The sequence below is a fragment of the Macrobrachium rosenbergii genome, chromosome 41 (genome assembly GCF_040412425.1).
Source record: "Macrobrachium rosenbergii isolate ZJJX-2024 chromosome 41, ASM4041242v1, whole genome shotgun sequence".
Lineage (NCBI taxonomy): Eukaryota > Metazoa > Arthropoda > Malacostraca > Decapoda > Palaemonidae > Macrobrachium > Macrobrachium rosenbergii.
The window spans coordinates 87,846,398-87,871,095 of NC_089781.1; the positions used below are offsets into that span (position 1 = coordinate 87,846,398).

Sequence of the window (24,698 nt, forward strand, 5' to 3'; positions counted from 1 at the left end):
CTTTGCTTTTCATCCTATATGATACAATAACACTGTAAAGCATCACTGACTACTGTTGCTACTTTTGAGAATCTCTAAACATTGGGGTCCCGATTCTCAAAAATAGTCAATACTTTGTCTACAAAAGAAAACCCTTTGGTCATCAATTTTGTTTCAAACTTCTTTATGGGAACAAGTTCTGCTTCATGTTCTTCTGGTTTTTGCTGTTCTTCCAGTTCCATCAAATCCTCATTTGTCAACTCCTCTGAATGACTGTCAAACAGCTTTTGAAAGTCCTCTTCCACTATGTCAAGGTCTAGCTTTTCACTTGTCAACAAGACTTTTAATGATTCCCTTTTCCTCCTCTTCTTGATTAAACCCTCTGAAGTCATTTACAAACTTTGGGCATAAGGCCTCCCATATTCCATTCATGTTGATCTCACTTACTTCACACCATGTAGCATCAATGTTCTTTACACAATTGTAAATGTTGTAGCCTGTTCCAGAAGTCACACAAGGTCACATCTGTGTCATTTATCTCCTTTAACGCTTGCCTATATATACAGCGAGTGAAGTATTTGTTAAAATTTGCTATTATGCCCTGATCCATTGGCTGAATGAGTGAAGTTGTTAGGTGGTAAATAAACAACTTGAACATTCGGATGGAAATCATCTAAGTGTGGTGAGTGACCAGGGGCATTGTCCAAAATTAATAAAATCTTAAATGGAATGTTATTCTCTCTGCAGTACAGCTTGATTTCTGGGATAAAATGATGGAAAAACCAGTCCTCAAAAACAGCAAGAGTCACCCAGGCTTTCTTACTGGCCATCCAGATTGCAGGTAAAGAACTTTTTGTGATATTTTTCAGTGCCCGTGGATTTGCTGCCCAGTGCACGAGGAGAGGTTTCAGCTTCATGTCTCCCGAACAAATGTCACCCAGCAGTAACGTTGGCCTATCCTTTGCTGCCTTAATTCCTGGCATTGTCTTCTCTTCACGGATGATGTATGTTCTGTCTGGCATTTTTTTCCAGAAAAGGCCTGTCTCGTCTATATAAAAAATTTGCTGAGGGGTATAACCTCCCTTATCTATGATTTCCTTAAGCATCTTGGGAAATTTTTTAGCTGCAGCTTTGTTGGCACTCGCTGCCTCACCACTTACAGACACGTGATGCAAGTTAGCTCATTTTTGAAGTGATGAAACCATCCATGACTTGCAGAAAATGTTTCATATTTAACACTTTTGCCAGCCTTAGCCTTCAAGTCATCGTACAGACCTTTATCTCTGGTGTTCCATCCAAACACCCAAAAGTTTTTCCATTTCTTCTACCACCCTCCATTCACGTGCTGCATAATTTTGTCTTTGTTCTTCAAAATTGTGCCGATGGTCAAGTGATTCACCTTGTAATTGGTGTGCTATGTCAACCTTTTTTTCACCACTTTCTAAATTCTTTATTATAGCCACTTCAGTTTCCATTGAGATGGGTTGCCACTTTTTAACACTACCATTTTCATCAGTGGCCTTGCACTTGACATCAGCCATGATACATTAATGGATGCAGTAAATATTTCACGATAAAAATGCATGAATAAATCACTGCATGGGAGATGAAATCTTAGCACTACCATAGGTACAAAGAAACTGGGATGCATAGTGGCATCAGCTATGGTGCTGTCCAGCATGGGTAGCAGCAGAAATTGTAACTAAACAACAAAATTTGGACTTGCGGGTCGCAGCCTGGAGAGCTCCGAACAAAAATTGAATTTACGAGCACTGATGTTCATATCTTTGAAAGTTGTCAGTAAGGGAGTGTCTGTAATATGATAATATGACAATAATGCATAAAATATAATTGCATACACTACATAAAATAAGTTTTACTAAATTATTGTCATTCTTAATACAACTATTATTTGACTTTTGCAAATGGATATTTGTCAGTCTAACTCTCTAACCTCAGGCCTCTCAGTCTCTCTCTCTCTCACACACACACACAATTGCAGGTTTAAAGGAACAAAAGCAGCTAATTTTTAGGTTTCTGCAGAAAACGAAAGCCAGAAAATCTGAAGTGCCGAAAAACACTGAAGGGTGCCTTATGCATTTCTGGAGATGTGCTTATGGAGCAGGCCAGAATTTTCCTAAGGAACTAATCCTAAAGAATGGCAGTGGTTATTCATGAGCTTTGTTCTACTTTTGATAACACAGCACAATATATGTGGAATGAACTGGCAAGACTGTCTACATAATTGGCCTTTCAGGGGTGATTTCTGTCATCTGGGATTTTCTGTGGTCCAGCAGTGGCCTGGTCTCAAGGGTGCTGGTTAAGAGGTCAGACTTTAAAAAGTATGGCAGGTGACTTACGGGTACTTGAGGCACTAAGTGGCTTATGCATTATGCCACTACTTATCCTTTTTTGTCTATTAACAAAGCATTTAAGTGTCTGGAACCATTCATAAATCATAAAATTAGGCACATGTGAGTAATGGGGTTGTGATGAAACAATGTAAGAAAATAACACAAGTACAGTGAAAAAAAAAAAAGAAATAGCAACAGCATAACTGGCAAACTTCTGATTCTTATTATATGATGTATCTTTTGGAACATTTCTCAATTTATGTTTTTGGTATCTTAGCCTTACTTGTAATGCTACATCACAATCTGGAAGAACTAGAATATTTTTCTGGTATGTACATAAAAGACTTTAATAATGTTTATCATTCATAATTACAAACAAAATTTATTTTGAATATCTACTAAATATGAAAACATTCTACTAAATAAGAACAAGATTCATTCATGATTAGGATATTAAACCACATCCCTTTGCTGTCAAATTAACAGCTTAAAACCTGAAAATTAAAAAAATAAAACAAAAAGATGGAAGTGAATTTTGTTTTTCATGCTGGTATAGCAACTGAAATTTCAAGTTACCTTCTTTCTCATTCTCCTCTATTTCCATCTCTTCCTCTTCCTCCTCTTCTTCCTCCTCCTCATCATCATCACAAGGAGGCTCTAGCATCTTCTCTCGGTTACGCTGTGATCTGTGTTCTTGAGCAATCAGAGGACGATGACGTACAACCAACCTTGAATTATTCTGCTGTTGTCCTTGTTTAAGACGACGCTTACTTAGACGTACCCTATGAATGTGACGAGTAGAAAAAATTAAACCAGAGTTAACATTCCTAACTCTCATAAGGCTGGCTTGAAGGGTTGTTCTCTAGGAAATGAGAGGCTCAGCAGGTGAAATGAGCATTCATATGGGAAACAATATTCAAGAACTAGCCTCACATATTAATTACAAAATGGGGGTGGAAGAAGAAACAGGACAAAGTTAAAGAACTTGGACTGCTGGGAGGGAACTGACTGAAGAAAATAGAAATAAAAGACAGAAGGATGCAGCAGGAACAGAAGGGACATTGCAAAGAATCTTTATTACTCCCATCAGTGTGCTACTCAAGGACTGCTGTAAGCTGTTTCCCTTATGGGGCTAAAACTTTCGGAACAACTATGAAGTGTTTATGGGATTCAGTCATTTAAATTCAATAACATTTAAACAATGTGCAATGTACCAGACAGAGAACAAATTACCCACCTTGTTTCAAGTTCATTATAATAAACTCCGTCATCTCGCAGGACAAAGAAATAGTTTTCTTCGTAACCTTTGGAAGCTTTGTTTTTGACATTCCAATTATATTCACGAGCCATAATGTAATCGTATTCGTCTTCATCCATGTATTCCACATTTTCATCCTTTGTCTCGCTTTCTCTTCTTCAGGGTGTCCTCTGTTGGCAAGAAATAGGCAACAAACTGTTCTCCTGACTCATCCATCACACCCCTAGAAAAAAATATAACCAATAAATGTATAAGGTACTTCATAAATACTCCTTGTACAAGTGGCAAATTTATACCAAATAAAATAAACTATTTTCTAAGCATTACATGGAGACATCTCATATATCCTTTATAATTTTAACATTTGCTTTAAGCTACCATTTTTCACCAGTGGTAATCTATATATTCACTTGTCCAACAACAAAAGGTAACATTAACTTATAAATGAAACCTTCAACATGCATATATCTTCAAAAGCTTCTCTACTGACTAATTTATAAATCTTCGTTTATTGTAAAAAACCTCATCAAATATAAATTTCTGTCTAAAGGAATCCATGAATGATTGTGCAAGTAAAATCAATGCCAAGCTACCAGGTGAATTATCATTTTCATTAAGTAGTTCAATCTCATCATGTTAAAATTCTAACCTTTCAGATACCAAAAATTACTGTTTGCTCAACAGTTTCTCTCTAACCCATACAGATATGCTGTACAGTACTTGATAATATGGCACAGGCCCATTTTCCCACCAGATATACTTTTCTTGTACTTTTTTATGTAATACTTCAAGATCACTTTCATACATGGTTCCAGTTTACAATAAAGTACAACACTACGCCACTTTCCCAAGTATAACTAGATATCCTGTATGATATTCCTCTTCCCTATGACCATTTAAATACCATTCTAAAATGAATTTCACAGTGTACACAGTTCCAGAGTCCAATAATGCAAGACACAATCAAAATGGTTCACACAAGCAGCAGAGGGAGGAAAGACGTGTCACTTGATAAAATTGCTCCCTTCACTGTGGATTGCCAGCATGTCTGGAAAGCAGACTATACAGTACTGTCCTTTCTAATTAACTACTTTCTGAGACTTACTAATCAGTGTAAACAACAACTTAATCTATCAAAAAATAAACCAATATCCTCTAAAAACAAAAATGTGGAAATCTAATCTTGTTCCTTTCGAAATCTCTTAATGCTCTTGATATTCGCCTTCCATTTATAAGCCAAGCCATGTTTCTGTAACATCATTTCCTTTTTATCCCTCAGTATTTAATTACCTTGCAGCAACCAGTGTTATATAACAGTGGAATCATTTTCTTTGATGGCAACCATACTTCTCAGCAATTTCCTATTTTTGGTACCTTGTCCAAGAAGTAATTTTCTCATAAACCCTCAAAATATATAAGAATGAAACTTTCACCTACCTAATCATTGCCTGTGACATTTCTTCCAGTTGTGCAGGCATTGGTCTTCCAACAGGTGCAGGATCTGAGTCAAAGATGACCTGAGCACATGGGTATTTCCAAAGAGCAAAATCAGGAAACACAGGTAATTCTTCTACCTTTGTAACACCTGGTTTACTGTAATGAACATCAAGAGGACCTTTGACATCCTTGAAAGTGTTCTCAATTGCCCGAAGCTGACTTTCCCGATCAGTATACACATTCTCATCCTGAAACAGATTCCAAATAAGTCACTTTTTATCTGGAAGAAATTTTTACACAGCTACAACCAATAATGCTGAAATTTTATCAAAATAAAAGAGAATAACCTTACAAATAATTTCACACTACTAAATATAAAGATGTTAAATTATTACCATTTAACAATTTCAAGTAGAGATTCTCTTGAAAAATTTTTGGGCACAAGGCCTTTTTTTATAACAATCAAAAAATTTTTTTGTACAAGGCCTTTTTTTTTATAATAATAAAAAATAATTCTGATTGCTGAAAATAAAAAAGTTTAATGAACAGTTTCATTAATGGGAGATATCTCTGTGCAGTGTAACAATATGCACTGTCTGACAATAGAAAGCCAGGCAGTGTTATGTTAGCAACCTCCCTATCTCCTAACTTAGCCTGCTTGCTTCAAAAAATTATTAATATATATCTACATCTAATTCGGTTAGTCAAAATAACACATTTTCAGAAAAAATACACAGTAATGCAGACTTGATGCTAGGGGAATGATCACTGCATTGCACTGTGTCCATGACAAAAATCAATATTAAGAAACTAAGAAAGAATCTATAATAAAAGAAACAAGGATACTGAGGATCTTGCAGTGACTCAGTAACCTTTACATGACTATGAACCCTATACAAATATCAAGTATTCACAATTCATATTTGGAGTCTTCTCAAAATAAACTCTAATACAGGCAGTCCTGGGTTATCGGCAGGGGTTCTGTTCCGAGAGCATGATGATAAGCGAAAGTTGCCAATAACCGAAAATCAGCGATTTCACTGGTAAGTGCTGAAAATCGCCAATTTTTAGTTATTAGCACCTCTGTTAGGCATGTATCGGTGCCAAAACGTGATTATTGGCGCTGATAAGTGGAAATTGGTACACATCAGCGCCAAAAATTGCCAATTTTCGTCGCTAGACAAGCCCTGAAAAACTGGATTGCCAATAACTGCCTGTAACTTACTAAATTCGTTATCTAAATACTGTATTAGCAACACTGGAACACAAATACCATTTCATGTTTAGACAAATGCAAGAGAGAAAAGGCTACTTCATGTGTTAATTTCTGAAGTCTATTAACCCTTAAACGCCGAGCCTCTATTTACAAAAACGTCTCCCGTATGCCGGCGGTGTTCGGGAGTTAAAGCGAAAAAATTTTTTTCAAAAAATCACAGCACGCTTAGTTTTTAAGATTAAGAGTTCATTTTTGGCTCTTTTTTTGTCATTGCCTGAAGTTTAGTATGCAACCATCAGAAATGAAAAAATATCATTATCATATATAAATATTGAAATATATGACAGCGCAAAAAAATGTTTTCATATGTAATTTTATACAAATCGCTGTGAGCAAAACGGTTAAAGCTAACGGGTTATTTTTTTTCTTTGTATTGTACACTAAATTGCAATGATTTTGGTATATAACAAATTGTAAAACGATCAAAGCAACACAGAGAAAATATTATCACAAAATGATGCATGAATTGTAACGCCGCTGGACGTAAAAAAATGTTTTTTTCAAAAATCACCATAAATCGAAATATTGTGCTAGAGACTTCCGTTTGTTGAAAAAATGAAGCTAATTGATTGAATATTACTAGACTGTTGTTTTGCTTATTAAAAAATCGAAAGTTAAAGTTGACCAAAAGTCGAATTTTTCTGATTTATATGAAAATATTTCAAAACTGATGCTACAAATGATTATTTTCTGTTGTATTGTACATGAAATTGCGCACATTTTCATATATAAAAGTTTATGTAACGACTAATATAAAACGGTGCAAACATTACGACAACGTGACGAAAGAATTTCTGAGATGTTTAAGAAGTTAATGCGCGGACATAAGGAAAATGTTTTTAAAAAATTCACCATAAATCGAAATATTGTGCTAGAGACTTTCCAATTTATTGCAAAATGAAGGTAAATGAATGAATATTATTAGAATGTAAGAGTTTTAGCTTACAATTGCGTTTTCGACCATTTCAGTCGAGTTTTCTGAAATTTTTGGCAGTTGTCATGATTTATATGAAAATATTTCAAAACTGATAAAAGCTACAACCATGAGTTATTTTCTGTTGTATTCTACATGAAATTGCACACATTTTCATATATAAAAGTTTATGTAACGACTAATGTAAACGATGCAAACATTACAACAACGTGACGAAAGAATTTCTGAGATATAAGGAAAAAGTTTTCTTTTTTTCAGAAATTCACCATAAATCGAAATATTGTGCTAGAACTTCAGTTTGTTGCAAAATGAAGGTACATGATTGAATATTACTAGAATGTAAGAGTTTTAGCTTATAATTGCGTTTTTGACCATTTCGGTCGAAAGTTAAAGTTGACGAAGGTTGAAATTTTGGCAGTTATCGTGATTTATATGAAAATATTTCAAAACTGATAAAAGCTACAACCATGAGTTATTTTCTGTTGTATTCTACATGAAATTGCGCACATTTCTATATATAAAACTTTATGTAACGACTAATCTAAAACAGTGGAACGTGACAAAAGAATTTCTGGCGCGGACGTAAGGAAAAGTTTTTTCAAAATTCACCATAAATCGAAATATTGTGCTAGAGACTTCCAATTTGTTGCAAAATGAAGGTAAATGATTGAATATTGCTAGAATGTAAGAGTTTTAGCTTACAATTGCGTTTTTTTACCATTTCAGTCGAGTCAAAGTCGACAGAAGGTTGAAATTCTGGCAGTTATCGTGGTTTATATGAAAATATTTCCAAACTGATGCTACAACCATGGGTTGTAATGAAATTGCGCACATTTTCATATATAAAACTTTATGTAACGGCTAATATAAAACAGTGCAAAAATTACGACAAAATGACGAAAGAATTTCGAAATTTTCAAGTTACCGAGCGGGCGTAAGGAAAAGTTTTTTAAAAAATTCACCATAGATCGAAATATTTGGAGACTTCCAATTTGTTGCAAAATGAAGGTACATGATTAAATATTACTAGAATGTAAGAGTTTTAGCTTACAAAGTTGACCGAAGATTGAAATTTTTTAGTCGACGCACGGTACGTCCACTTGGCACCCAACAGACAATTTTAGTTGACGTATGATACATCCAGTAGGCATTTAAGGGTTAATATAATAGTAGAGTCTTTAGTTTTCTAATGCTACTGCCCCATTCTCCAAAAGACAGTGAAAGTTACAAAAATAAAGCAAGTTCTCCTGTAATGTTGGTATAAAAATATTTCACTACTTTTATCCTTTCATCACCTGCCATTGTTGTGGCAGCTACCCATATGGTATCTGCAAACCAACCTCTTGCAATCTGCATGATCACATGTTTGATAGCTACCCAACAACAATATCTTCTGATGGTGGTATCTTAAAACTGATAAAAAATGAAAATCATGAAAAAGTTAACATGTGAAAAACATGTTAAAAACCTTAAAGGGAAAAAACCAACACACTTTAAACTTACATTAACAGTCTTCTTACGACGAGTAGCAAAACCAACAGTAGCCTCAATTTTCTCCATAGTCTGAGGCTGAAACCTGGTTGGCTCTGTGGATATGTACTCAGTTCGACGTAACCAAGACACATTGACATGGTGATGTCGCGATCGTTTTCCATCCTGAAATACAAAATTTAGTCTGACAACTGAAGGAAATATTTATCGGCTGTAAACAAAGGTAACACCAATATGGCCATATGGCTTACAGCTTTTCCCTGAAGCTTAATTTCCTGCAGTGCTGTTATGTCTAATTCACATTGATCCACTTTTTTTTTAAACCTCTGTTCTTGCATTAACAGTACTTTTGCTTTATACATGATAAAATCATTCCATGTAACCAGTTTTTAAAAGATTCCTATGATTGTATGTTAGTTTTATAAGTTAGTCATTATTTTATTTTCTGCATTGATGAAGTGTATGGGTATTACAGAATGTATAAAAGAAAGCACATGTTTAATTTTATAAGATGTTTTTATAGCATAGCATTCCTTATGTTTAAAGAGTGTTATTGTTGTGACGTCATAGGAAGTGACGTCACAGGACGAAAATGGCGGGAGGGAGAAAAATGTAAATAAACAATGAGCGGGAGTGTTAAAAGCATGGTGGAAAAAGGTAGAGAGAGCTCTCTGAAGGTTAGGTCGATAATGGTTGGGTTGTAAGTCTGTTTGTGGTTTTTGTTGTCGTAAGCTGGATTGCATAGAGTAAAAAGAACAACGTGAACAGGTGAGTGGATCATATAATTGAATAATTTAAGGATAGGTTAGGCTAGAAAATTTTCATCCTACACTCAAATATTCAACACATGAATGAACCAACATAGCACAAGACAGATGGCTCAGATGAGAACACAATCACAGGCCTGAGCCCCCTGAGTTAGTGCATGAGTATTTTTACAGCTTTTTACACTTTGTGGAAATAATCTGATCTTAAAAAAGCAAGCAATTGCACACAAAAACTCAATGATGTGGATGTCAACAAAGTTATTTTATATAATGTGTTGTAACGGGAAACTTTTAAAAAAGCACAAAGTTCAGAGAGAGAGAGAGAGAGAGAGAGAGAGAGAGAGAGAGAGAGAGAGAGAGAGAGAGAGAGAGTTATAACAGAGAGAGAGAGAGAGAAGAGAGAGAGTTATAAGAGAGAGAGAGAGAGAGAGAAAGAGAGAGAGAGAGAGAGACTGTAAACTAGTCAATAAAATAAAAAATACACAAACTGTTAAAAAGGTAAAAGCACATTCTTCCATGTTGTTTTTTACACATTAATATGAACACAATTATATACCAAATATGTATACCTTTTAGCGTTCTTGTACCAAAAATCTTTACTTCATCCACACCAGAGTAGAAATTTTATAAGCACCCAAATGTTCACTAAAAAGCTTGTGACTATTAATATTACAGTATAAAAAATGCTAATGCATAATGACCAAAATTCTGATACTACCACTAATAACATTTGACTGTCTAAAATTAAGTACATAGAAATCTAATCTTCTTTGTTAATTTTCTTTCTTACATTATTAAAAATGTTGCAAATACCACTGACAAAGCTATAAATTTTCATTGGCCAGAAATACTTACAAAAATAGATAACTTTATTCCCTTTTACATGTAAAACATAAAAGGTGGTGGTCTGTATTACTGTAAGAACAAGTGTCAATTGCCTTGACAAAACAGGTTTTGACATAGGAAAAACCTATTTTTCGTAGTCCTTTTGAGTCCTCAAGGGGTTACCTTCCATGGTCTACCAGAGCTCCATGGTGACCAAACTAATATCAAAGAATTCTCTTCTAGTTGGTTTTTGGCCAGGTATTGTGTCGTAATGATTAACATTATAACGCGTGATAGAGTATATAATGGACTCAAAGATAAGAGGGCACTTTCCCTTATCTTCAGCAAAGCTGAACCCAGTTTTTCCAATGTCAAAAGAACCTGCAAGAAAGAGAAGTGACTATTGCGCATGTGCATCTGCCCTCTTGTTTACGACCAGGCTGTTAAAAGACCAAGGAGCCATTACTCTCTGTTGGTCAATGCAGGTTGATCCCTTGCTCAAATCCCATGCCTTTTCGTCAAGGAAGTGAGAGGGTTTTCAGGAATCAAAAGCAACTACCAAAAATAGGTTTTTCCTATGTCAAAACCTGTTTTTTTATAGCATAGTCGCTGTTTCATCCTCCAGGAGCTTTACAAAGAAACTGACAGGTGACGAAAAAGGTTTAAGCTCTCACTTTTTCATCCCAACACCCCAAAGGAAATAACATTTCTGGTCCAAGGTCAAGCCACAGATTTCAAGTCCCGTTCCTTATTCCAAATACTCCTCAGGTTTTGATACCAAGGAACAAGAAACTATACATGAACTTACTGGGTTTGGTTGTAGTACTGTTGCCCCTCTCCCAGCGATAGTTAGCTACTCACTGTCAATAAGACCTCTGGTTTCCTGCCGCAGCACCTAGGGGTTAAGACTAACCATGCCACCTACTGATACATAATGTAGTTAAATTTGTTTGAGCATGTAGCAATAATTTAACTGATGACCACCCTGTACATTTGGAGACTTCTTCGAAAGAGACATTTCTGAAGGAGGTCAAAGACGTATGTCCTTTCCTAACATCATGTGACCTATGAAAGAGTGTGAATTTGCCTTTTTAATGAGAAACACTACAATCATACTCAGCCTTTGTAGGGAGAGTGGTTAGTTTGTGCTAGGGAAAATAGGACCTTCTGGGGCGTTTGCCGTGACTTCTAGGTAAACCTTAAGTGCTTGAACCGGGCATAATGTCTTGTCTGCTAAACCAAGTTTTCTTATAAGAATGGATTTCCTTTTTAAAGGATCCATATTCTTGGCCAGGAATGGTGGGCCAGGGGACAATAATAATTGATGGTCAGCAATTTGCGTGATGCATCGTCCCCATCTAAGAGAGCCCAGTTCGCTAATATGAGCTCCTGATGCTAATGCAATCAAGAAGATCACCTTTTGTAGCCTGTGCATTGTGGTTGTATTGGGTCCACTGAACTGAGGGGTTGATAGAAGTCTAAGCACCTTGTTCAGGGACCAAGTAATTGGAAGCCTTTTGGGAGTGGGCCTTTGTAGAGCAAAAGACTGCAGAAGGGAAGTAACAACTTCTATGCTGGAGTCAATCCCGAATCCATAAAGCCAGGGTTCCGTTAATGCAGCCTTGTATGCCATGACTGTCGTAACCACAAGGCATTTGTCTTCAAAAAGGTTATATAACAAAAATAAAGTGTTTCTATAGAAATCTCAACTGGGCTCTCAGTATGGATATAATCTAACCATATCTTCCATACAGACTGGTAATGCTGGATAAATGTCTGTAATTTTTGCACTAGGTACCTAAAATTTTTAAAAATTCTATATGTGAAGGTCTCGGCTCAAAAAGTAGGATGAGTAAGACACTTTCCCTCCTACTGTCTGGGATAGAACAGTGGACGCTAGTGGAATTGATCTTTTTGTTCGTTGTCGAGGTAATAGGAACCAATGCCTGTTTGGCCAATTTGGGGCTATTAAGTACAATGTTCCTATGAAGGTTAGAAGTTTGCTCAAAACCTTCAAAATCTGGGACAATGGAGGAAAAAGATATCGTCCTCCCCTGTTCCAGTCTTAAGGAAGGCATCTCTTGCTGTTGCTTGACTGTCCACGTTTGGAGACATATATATTAGGACTTTGTGATTGTAGTACGTGGCCAACAGGTCCACTTACGGTTGTGGAAGCATGCTGGCTATTGTTTGAAAAGACTGGTTGTCCAACATCCACTCTGTTGAGGCTGTCGTTTTCCTTGACAAAGAGTCTGCTATTACAATGAGACCCCCTGTGAGGTGAACTGCAGACATGTGCCACTTTCTTGCTTGCGCCATCCGAAGGATGGCTAACTTTACCATATTGAGAGGAGGTGAACGTGATCCAGACCTCTTGATGTAGGATATTGTGGTTATGTTCTCTCTCTCTCTCTCTTCTGGAGGTTTGAGTTTTTTGAGAGACAAAAAGACAGCCATTAGCCCCAGGAAATTTGATATAAAAATTCCTGAGTAGCTGATCACCTCCCTGCCACCTGACCGATCCTCCCCATGTCCTCCCAACCTGTCAACAAGGCATCTGTGTGTTTGTCACTCATACAGACGGAGGAGTCAGGGTGACCTGTTTCACCAGAGATTCCTTCCAAATCCAAGGCCAAAGTATCTCTCCAACTCTTTTAATCTTTTGATGAGGTTGGTCTTGCATCTTTTTTCTTGCATGCGATAGCCAGAATTTGTTCACATTTTTAGTTGCAATCATTGTATTGGATCTATTACTGATGAGAACTGCAGCAGGTCCATCATACGTTCTGATTGCCATCTGGAAACTCTGGGCTGTGCAATGAATGTTTTGAGGACTTGCCTTATTCTGTTTTGAGTATGTTGGGGAGAGACAAAAGGCCATGAAGAGTATCCCAACACAGTCCCAGCCACTGGAAGTGTCTACTGGGCATGAGGCAGGATATTTTCAAATTTATAATAAAACCTTTTGACTGTACTGTAGTCTGTTGACCATTGCTCTTAGGTTTTTCAAGCACTCTTTTCTTGTGGGGCCAGCCCAGATCTTTTGTTTGAGTTCTCGAATGAATACCATTGCTAATTTTGTAAAATATTCTTTAGGCAATGTTTAGCCCAAAGGGCATGACTTTGAATCTGTGCAAATCTTTTTCTATCTGGACTCTTAAGAAAGGGCAGAAGGGAATGGCTATAGGGATGTGCCAGTGTGCATCTTTCAGATCTATAAGAACTGTCTGAGTCCCTTTTTGGAATGATTCAATGTACTTAGGCAACAGTAATTATCTGAAACTTATGGCAAACAATGTGCTTGTTCAATGCTGATTGGTTGAGGATCACTCTTCTTTTGGAGGAATCCCTTTTGAGGACACTGAAGAGACGTACTTGGTGGCAAACATAGGCATGTTTCTCTATGGGCCCCATTAACAGGGACTATCTTTACATATAAATAATGCTGTCCCCCCTACAGGGAAAACTTCCATTGTCTGTGATGTCATCGAAGCTGACCCCCAACCAATATAATTCCTCTTGGTATCTGCCTCATCCTATACCTTCGCCTTTGATAGACATTCCAGGTGTTGTTTCTCCTTTATCCCCCTATGAGATGGTTTTTGGACCTTGTGGAAAAGGATGCCCTTGAAGTTGTTGTCCCTTTGCAGGGAATTGTCCCTTCTGACCACCAACCTGTTTTTTGAGGAAAAATTTTTGATCAAAGTGAGCCTTTTTTGGGGTTGGGTAAAGAGAAATTTTGGGTTCTTTGTTTCCTGAATTCCCCTTTCCCCAGAAGAGTGTACACTGTACAATTCTGTTGGTGGGCATGCTCATTGCGTTGAGCCACAACAGACTCCACAAACAGGTCCTTACAGAGGGGGTTAGAATGTAATGATGCATTGACATTGGAGAGTGATTTGATTGAGCTTTTCAATGCTTCCATTCTCACTTTTGTGCACCATTCTAGGAAGTCAAAGAGTGCTTCCCATCGGGTTCTCATAAGACTTTTGGCCTCAACAGCAAAAATTATCCTGGAATCTTCTGGAAGCCTTTAGGTGGCAACTTCCAGCAAGGTGGTAGAGGTTATAATGCTGAGGAGTCAGAGTCTAGCATAAAATTCTGATGAGGCTGTTCCCTCTGAGTCTTCTCATAGGGGTCCCAAACTGCTGAGTAGCTATATCTAGAGGGAGCTTTTTCCTTTCAAAAGGGAGTTGCAGCATTGCCCATTCCTTGGTGGAATTTCCCAAAACTGGGATGACTGTGGCAGAAGGTTTTAATTCTGCCATTTTCTCTTGTTTTTAGTCACTACCAATTTTGAAAAGCTGTCTTCACATGGTTAATATTTTTGAAAGTGAAGGGACAGTAGGCTGGGACTACTTGGTGAGCAAGTTGGGTCTTATTCAAAATGGAAGTAGAGATCCATTTTTCATTGACCTGGTAAAGGGCGATTTCTATAGCTTTTAATGCTATAGGCACAGGTATGAAAACCATTTCTGTTAGTGGTTTCTCCAAGTCTGGTGAAGATGGTACCAGGTGCCATTCTGCATTAAGGAATACTGCCATTTGTAAATTCTACATTTACAACTTTGATCACAGTTTTTCTCTCATTAATTACCTACTTGCCATAGGGAGAGAAAGTGCACATTGAGGCGTCTCGCGAAGGATTATCAGTATCATTAGGCGTGAGTATTGGAGCCCTATTATGTTTTGATTTGAAGTTCTGTATTCCAAACTGACCCATTTGTTGTTTCTAGCCAGAATTCTAACATCAGACCTTGTTTGGGTGGCAATTGTGTCTACACTCACTTTTCAGTTACAGGATGTAGTACTTTTACACTTTGGTATAGTACTTTTACATTTTGGTGCTTACATGACTGACTTACTTTGCTTTTCAGAATCATGCTTCATGTCCCTTATATATTGCCGTTCTGTGGCAAGGGCATCTTTGATGGTACTCAATTTCCTTACGGAACTGACCAAATGGCGCAAACTGTGTATCCCTTTTGGGGAACTTGCTGCAAACTGTGTATCCCTTTTGGGGAGCTTGCTGCAAACTGTGTATCCCTTTTGGGGGAGCTTGCCATAAACTGTGTATCCCTATTGGGGGAGCTTGTGCAATCTAACGGAGCTTCAGCAACTAAACTGTAACTGCCTGTTAATCAAGGGGCAGAGTCCTGGGCAAGTTACTATACCCTCCCAAAAATGTAGACATTTCAGTCTGAGTTAGGTGGATCCCAGTATCCCTTTTTGGGGGAAAGATCCTATTCAGCAATGATAGCTGCATGGGGGATAGAATTCCTTCTGAAAGGTTTCTCCCACAGCTAGCTTATATTTGTATCCCTGAGCCTTCTGGGTTCAGCAGGGCCATTTTGATGGCCATGTCCAGTTCATATTTCACAATAAGAATGTCAACTCCATGTAATGATTCCTCTACTTCCTCTGCAGGGCTAACCTGGGGGTATTGGGGACTGATGATACTGGGTTTTGGCCCAAACATTGTTGTTCAGAGAAAGGGTTAAATATCTGCTGCCGAAGTTCTGCCGGAAAAATATAATCTCCCCCTCCCTCACCCCTACTGAACCCTAGGACCCACTGAGACAGCTTAAAAGGAGCTGCTTCGTTCTTAAAACTTGCTGCCAGGAGCATACTGCAAATCTTGCCCAAAGCTGGAGACCAAGGGAACTTTCCTTGTTTTTTACAAGGACTATGCTCATGGCAGGTGGTATGGGCCGTACCCACTGGCAAAAAGTGAACTGAGCAATTTGCTACAGAACATTTGAACTGAGGATCATGCCTAATGGTGGCCCTGTAGTGATATAAAACAAGTTGTTATTAGAAGCTAGTTAGTATTAATTGTTTTTAAGTGAGGGACATATCTGTAGTTCCTCAAATAGTTTCCATATTACAGGTTAACTTGATTACAAGTGTGCAGTTGTAATACATTTAACTAAATATCTATGTTAAACCCTCTAAGGTTAGTTTTCATACCTGTATATGGCTGTATTACTTATACACTGTTAGTCCTTTTGCAATGGCCAAGTGAAATTTTTAATTCCAATTGTCATGCCATTCAGACTAATTGCTATGAATTAATTTGTTTAAGTAACCCAACCTACTGATTTTATATAGTTTAGGGTAATGATTCTAGTATAATCTACGTTAAGCTAAGAATAGAGGATTTCTTAGAAGGTTCTTGCTTAACCTATTCTAGGCTTATTTACTACTTAATAGATATAAACTATACAGAAAATAATTCCCATATAATCTGTTTTTCTGTTTTATATGGCCAAGATTACCCTTTCATCTGACAGTCGGCCATTGCTTTTTTTAGGCTAATAGTAGGATATTCCTTGAAAGGGTTCCTACTTAATATGGTTAGGCTACTGCCTGTTCTACGTTTATATCACCTTTAAGGATATAGGCTACATAAGACCCTCTACTAGCATGTAACCTTACAAACATGCTACCGAGTCATAAAAAACTAGGTTATTTTATTTAGGCTAGGATACTGTTTACATATAATCTTAGGCTTATTTGTTCTTTCTTAACCTAGTATATGGTATTGCCTAATCCAGATTATTATTTAATTCACACTGTGTAGGGGTTACATAAAACACAATTAGCATACCTTAGCATGTAGCCTTAAGGCTAGGTTACCATCTCATCCAGCACAGATTATGATTTCATCTAGTCCTAATTACTATTTCATCTGGTCCTAGGTTACATGGTCTAGGCTAACAATTTAGTCCAAAAATGGGATGTTTTGTGAAAAGTTATCACTTAACTTGATATAAGGTAATGGCCTAGGCTAGTCCTGGATTATTTAGCTCATGCTTAAGTGCACAGGCTTATACAAAATGGAAAAAATTTATACTAATATGTAGCCTTATTGTTGGGCTATCAATTTATTTTTGAAGATATTGTTATTATCTGATCCTAGGGTCCTCGGTCTAAGGTAGGCCACTTAGGATATGTAATCAAAGAAAATAGGCTACAGACAACATCCACTACTAATCTAGTCTGAATTATTCTCACTTACTGTCTGGATTATTGTAAACACATCGTATAATCTGAAAGGATTTTCCATATTAATGATAAGTTGTGGAACATTTCTTTTAGTTAAAACATTTAGTTAGAATTTAAAACAATTTTTGTTTTACAAAACTAAGTAGCAATTAACGCTTAACGAAACTAGAGAGGCTAGCAATCAACGAGCCAGATTCCGGCTTTAACACAAATTATAAATTCCAAAAGTTTAAAACTCAAACTTTTACCTGGAAGTTAATATTGAGCACTTATCTTGCTATTTTTTATGTCTCCATGATCCTCGATAATGAAAATGGAGTAAAAAGTCGACTTTTTTCTGAGCACTGGTAACAGCATGAACCGTTCGCCATAGACCAAACAGAGACAATGGCTCCTTGGTCTTTTAACAGCCCAGTTGTAAACAAGAGGGCGGATGCATAGGAGCAATGGTCACTTCTCTTTCTTGCAGTATCTTTTGACGTTGGAAAAACTGAGTTCAGCTTTGCTGAAGATAAGGGAAAGTGCCCTCTTACCTTTGAGTCCATTATTTAGTCCATCACGTGTTATAATGTTAATCATTACAACACAATACCTGGTCAAAAGACCAACTAGAAAAGAATTGTTTGATATTAGTTTGGTCACCATGGAGCTCTGGCAGACCATGGAAGGTAACTCCTTGAGGACGAAACAGCGACTACGCTATCAAAAATGAAATTTTTAAGTAAAAAAACTAATAACAAAGAATTAATACTCACTAAAATGTAAATAAATATAAATAATCAATTTTACAAATTTGTTATTATTATTATCATTCAGCAGATGAAACCTATTCATATGGAACAAGCCCACAGGGCCATTTACTTGAAATTCAAGTTTCCAAAGAATATGGTATTCATACAGAAGTAAAAGTAAGTAAAGGGAAATACAGAAAGAAGAGATCTCACTTATTAAAAAAGAAAAAATAAATTAATAATCAATAAATATATAAAAATGTATATTAAAATGCAATAATAGCATTAGGGTAGTAATGCATTGGATCTTCGCTTGAACTTCTGTACTATATGAAAGGTAATGTAAACATAAGTAAGTAAATACATAAAGTATATGCAGTTCTCTGACTTGCATAAGATCATTCTAAAAGATAAACAACACACAGGTCAAGAAACTATCTGCAGAGAACATAGACACAGGACCTGTAATTAAAATTTTGACTATCTGCATTATACATGAACACATTACCTGTGGAGTAAGTATGTCATCTTCCAAAAGCTTCTCATCTGTTGGATGGAGCTGTGCACCAGGTACTGGAGTATATGCATCTGGATTTATTAAATCTATGGTAACGCCAAGGTCACTCTCTGTCAAAACTTCATATTTGTAATTCTTTTCAAGTCCTGTTGGTTTGTAACGTACATACCTGCAAACAGACTTTATATTAATCAAATGCTTAAATATCAGTAAGTAAGACATTTTTTAATATAACAATACAAATGTGATAATCTTTTTCTGTTGATATCCTTTAAAATTCTCCACAATTTTACTTGTTACCACCCATGCTGCTACGAAATAGCAGCAACTGAAGCTTTCTTATCAAGATGCCAAAAGACAGGCAGAAGACTCTTTTGAAGGCAAGTGGGTTGTTGAACTGGTAAGCAATCCCTGTCTGACCCTTGTCATTGCCACAAAGTATTAAAGTGAGTCTGTCCTCAATTGCCTTAAATCCCTTCACTTGCCTTGGACTTCCCAAACAATCCCATTTCCCCTAATTAAATGTTTTTGAAGGCATCCATTTTCCTCAAAAAAACTCCTTCAACCATGCCTTAATTATGGCACCAAATTCTTCGGCAGGTTCTCTTTATTTTTTATATTTTTAATCTCTATATCCATTTCCGATGCTTTAAAGCCATCTTTTACATGTTGTAAATAGTTTGTTGTTACTTGTACAATACCTGGTCCATGGTACAATTTGGTAAGTCCTCATGTAGGCAAAGTGGTTTCTGATACAAACATTACTGTTCACTAAAACAATTTTTCTGTTTGATTTTTCAGACTGCCAATTCAAAGCATTTTCCATTTCCACTTAACATTTATCTATCACAAGAACTTACCAGCAGCTGCATGTCTAGTCACTACTGAGGCACACAGGAGAATGAGTATTAGCAGAGTACCCATAAGGAATCAGGAGATGGCTATGCAAGCATGCTTTACTAGTTTTCTCTGAAATGCTTTGTTTTGTACACCTAGATGAACTCCATACAGTTTAAGGCTATTTTATGATCAATGGGTTTGCAATGCAAACCCATATTAAGTTATTTTCATAATGTTATGCTGTATTATACCATTAACAGTACATTAAAAGTTTCCTTACCTAAAATAACACCAGCTAAATAATAAAAAAGGAATTAAAACTTATGAAATACAACGGCAAATATAAAGAAATACAGTACAGGCAGTCCCGGGTTATTGGAGGCCTTGGTTATCGGCAATCTGGTTTTACGGCGCTTGTCCAGTGACGAAAATCAGTGATTTTCAGCGCTGATCTGCGCCAATTTCCACTTATCGGCACTGATAATCAGGTACTGGAGCCAATACTCCACTTATCGGCGCTGATAATCAGGTACTGGAGCCAATTCATACTTAACAGAGGTGCCGATCTCCGGTTATCAGCACTGATACCAGGTATTGATGCCAATAAGCACCGAAAATTGCTGAATTTCGGTTATCAGTGATTTTTGTTTATTGCCATGCTGTCAGAACGGATCTCCTGCCAATAACCAGGCACTGCCTGTAATGACTTTCCTTTTTAAACTACCAATCCTTCACTAGAAATATTTCACCTCCCACTAAAATTTTTATCAATTTAGTTTTTCATGCTTCTTACCACACAGCACACAATTACAGTATTAAATAGAAAAAAAGACATCATACCATACCTTTTGTCATCAAACGGATAATTGATAAATTTAGGATCAAATGGTATATCTGGCAATGTGTTGCAATACTTGACTCGGCTCACAAGGTCAGACCTGGTAAAGGATAAATAATTAAAAACTGAGAATAAGAAAGGCACAATATAACTTTAATGACATATTACTGCTACCTTTAATTAAAACCTAATAAGAAAGGCACAATATAACTTTAATGACATACTACTACTACCAATCATACATATAAACAAACATTTGCACAACTGTAAAGACATGAAACCTCCCTTACACAGAAACCAAAACTACACAACTAAATATGTAGTTTGATACTTCCACAAAGAAAAAGAACCACTTATGAAGCTACCTTGCACCATAAACAAGGCCAATGTTCAAGGTTGAGCACTACAAATCGATGTGCAAAAGACCCAGGGCGAAATTATGTTTTTACCTAGTCAGAGCACCATCTCTACCTCAAGGAGCTTAAATTTAAGGAAGTCTGACTTAAACCCATTTTTTCATTCTATGATAATTATAGCTAGTCTTATTTATTAACTCTTATGCAATATGAATCTACCCTGACAGGATTTTTTTTTTTACGATTGCATAAACCAAAATAATCCGCATATGTTTAGTGAAAGGTTTGCATAGTTAGCTGAGATTTTTCATGAACTTTGACACTAAAAGCTAAGACTGCTCTCTGGAAGATTCTAACAAAAAATTCACCTCTCCCCTTATAATAAATCATTCTAGATCTTCTTGGTACAATACCAAACCCTTCTTGCTTTACTTTGAGCCTCTGACAAACTACAAATTCAGTTTGAGCCTCTGACACACTACAAATTCAGTAAGGTATGCTAATTTTGTTCATGAAGGGACCACATACACTATCATTGGATTAACAGGTAAAATACTAAAGTGGAAAAGAAAAATACTGTATAGTGCTTGACTGTTGCAATAAAAAAAAAACTTTATATCCATATACTCTTGTACATAAAATAAGAAAGGGGATGGAAAAAAAAAGAAAAGAAAAGATGAGATAGCTGTTTGTAAAATCTACAACCCAAAAATGACATGCATAACTGAAGACATCTTACATGCCAAATTATCACCAGAGCTGTCATCAAAAAAGCAAACAATCAATGCTCTTCATTAAACTTACATTAATAACCTCCTCAACATCAAAATAAAAAAAAAATTACTACTTAAGCAAACTGAACTATGGTTTCCATTAGCATATTGACAAATAGCCTATTATTATTATTATTATTATTTTATAACAATTATGTCTGATACTAAACAAAAAAAATATATGGGTATAGATAGTAAAAATTGTTAATGAAAAGGTCAAACTTAATAACAACCCCAAAATCACAGTTCTGCCACTGTTGTGCTTGATAGTACTGATTCTTCAGGAATGAGTTAAAGCAATCATACTCCATGCTGGACTCAAGGTCAAATAAACTGAGGAATGAGCGCAGATTAACAATTCTGCAGTGTCAAAAAACAATTGTTACTGAAACATTTAACAAACCTTATGGTCTACTTTTGAGGACTAACAGGTCAAAACAAGACCCGAGAGCCATTAAAGCAAGAGAAGGAGCTTTTCCTCACAGATGAAGAAACATTAAAAGCCAAAACATTAAAAGCCAATATTTCTGGGTAAATATATTGATGTGTGATGTAAAATTCCTTAGCGAAAGCACATTAAAAACCCACACAAATGAAATACACATAAATACCCACTGTATAAGCCTTGAAATCTCCAGCTGAAATTTTAATTCTTTACGAATACAACAATCTGCAATTCACACATCTTACATTTTTACTTCAACATATTGCTCTTATACAGCATACCTCCTTCAACTACTGTACTTTCAATATACTGTATAAACTCAAATACACTTACTAAGAAATTAAGAAATAAAAAGAAAATATAATAATCATATTTTTGAGGAATGGCAGTTCTAAATGATTAAGTCTTACTTGCCTTCTTATTTGTATCTGTTCCTGTGGAAGGCTTGAAAAGAAAAAATTTTTCATACAGCATTACAGGTTCCAATATCGTTATTATTTCCAAATTGTGACATCACAATTTATCATGTAAAAATACTTTATACTGATTTGATTGAAAAAAAAAAAAAAAAAAAAAAAAAAAAAAAAAAAAAAAACTGGCTTTGCAACAGTAAAGTGTGCAGTGCTATGACAATGTTCCAAAACACATGAAGCTATCAATCAAGTTGCACACCAGAACATTTCCAACTTCAATAATTACATTAATATATACAGATCATATCACAGATAAACAAACTATGTATAGTACAATACCACAAATAGATTTTGGGTAAACAATCTTACTGAAACTATGTATAGCTATAAAGATAAATATTCCACCATATGAGAAATGATATTCAACTAGCACAGCACAATGTATTAAAGGCTTACAAGTGATTCCAGAAAACCATGTCACAATTATTAAACACTCATAGAAGTAAAATTTTGTGCCATATCCTTGGAAATGGCTAATCTAGCCATTTAGCCACACATGGTGGTGGTGGTGCAAGGGGAGGAGTCAGGAAAGGAATACTGTATGTCCATAAAACCTTTTGCCGAAACCAATTATGAAATGAGCTCTTCAAGGTGGAGATGGCTAGAGGAGGCTCAATAAAAGCAGATGCCCCAACACGGGATTAAACCAAGAAGCAAAAAATCAGTGAAATCACAAACGAAATTCACTATACAACCAATCATTGCCTAAATAAAACCTATTCAGTAATTCTAAGTATTAGCTCCACACCTGTTTTTACCTTGGAAACTGGTTTTTTCTACACTTTTAGGGCTCTGATACTGGCACTGCATTTGTTTGTTGTCGGCCAAATGGAATGTCCCTTCGCCGTGTTTAGTACTGGCCTGGGGGGCAGTACCCATACGTTAACAAGTTATTGCACTTGCCAGACAGGATATGAACTGTTCCAAACAGACGTACCCGTGCTCTGTCTTGTGAAGATCGTGTATGGAAACCCCTTGTTGGATGGACTTCAGGGGTTAATTACATTCATTCGACAAAAACTGAAGGTATATCCATAATTAACAACCAAAATACTGTAGAAAAAGTCAAGTTAGAACGAAATCGCCGCCACGGAGCTACTACATCTACCTATTCTTTACCCTCAACCTCTGACCTTAAATTCAATCAGTCATGTTAAATTTAGCTCTGAAAATGGAAACTTATCTGATTTCAGAATAAGACAATTTCAGATATGCAATCAGTTTCAAATAAAAGAAAAAGATTATTAAACTTCAAAAAATTTTTGTGGGTGTCATTTGGTATTGGTGTCCTAGGATTGATTAATTCAGAAATGAAGGCTTGGGTGCAATAAAGCTATTGCAACAATGAAGGTTGAGGAGATGAGAAGCCCCAAACTAAGTTATACCATCAAACTAGTATGATAGGTTAGCTTATCAAAGCCTATGAAATATACAAAGAACTGGAAAATCATAAGACGAGAAAGTGTATCACCCATTTTTATCAGTTGAACATAGCACCCAACAATGTTTGTATGTATTGCCCAATTTTATCAGGAATACACAGCACACGAAATTGTTTGTTAAGGTTTCATGTTAGAATTTTAGTTTTCAAGCATATTTCTGTGTTAAAGTAAAATCATCAACACTAAGTGGATTACAATAAATCATTTCCCTTCTTTCCAAATTTTTAATTTTCCAACTCACCAAGCTTAACTTTCTAGCTAACCTACTTGTGTATGAAACCCATAGGGTTTACACATTTCATTCTGATGTGTTTCCACCATTCAAGTTTGCCCCTTACAAGACTGACCAAGTTAGCCCCATGTTTCAACCTTGTCCTATAGGGTAGACTGAGTTCACTTCATAGTAATACTATATATAATTTAGACTCTAACCTTCACTATCCACCAAAGATTCCAAAAAGTTGTTATATGGTCATATACAATTTATTTATCCTGAGAAATGGTTTTAACCATGGCTTCTACATAAAAACAAGCTAAATATTTTCATTACTTTACTAAAATTCCTCTGTACTCCTCAAATAAAAAAAAAAAAAAAAAAAACTGTGCCAACTTATGAAGTACAGTATAAGTCACCAGCGCACATGGAGGGGTCATGTGGTCTGGCCTAGGCTACCCCATTAACTGTAGTAGGCAATTCAAAGGGAATACAACCTAATGAAGCCTAGCCTCAGATGCTGTGCCCTTACCTGGCTAGGGGGGAGGAGGCTTTGCCCCCACTAGACCCCCAAAAGTAACACTGAACATCGGAAAAATTGACTAAACTTCTGTTCAGAGGTAGTGTTGGACCCTGCTCCTGTCATTCTCAAAACCACCACAAATGAATAATGACAGTAACACTTGTTTAAAAAAAAAACTGTCAAAATTGAACAAAACCTACCTTTTGTTTTGTAGCAG

The 24,698-nt window shown here is 36.3% G+C and overlaps 1 protein-coding gene across 1 annotated transcript in view; it reads right to left on the bottom strand.

Annotated features, from left to right (window-relative positions):
• Nucleotides 1-24,698, bottom strand: part of LOC136826959 (RNA polymerase II-associated factor 1 homolog) — a 52,661-nt gene that overhangs the window by 24,054 nt on the left and 3,909 nt on the right. Inside the window, 8 exon segments of the mRNA XM_067084563.1 lie at nt 2,910-3,115; nt 3,571-3,728; nt 3,730-3,814; nt 5,029-5,276; nt 8,742-8,894; nt 18,569-18,746; nt 20,263-20,355; nt 22,244-22,273. Of these exon segments, the coding sequence (XP_066940664.1) occupies nt 2,910-3,115; nt 3,571-3,728; nt 3,730-3,814; nt 5,029-5,276; nt 8,742-8,894; nt 18,569-18,746; nt 20,263-20,355; nt 22,244-22,273 (1,151 nt within the window).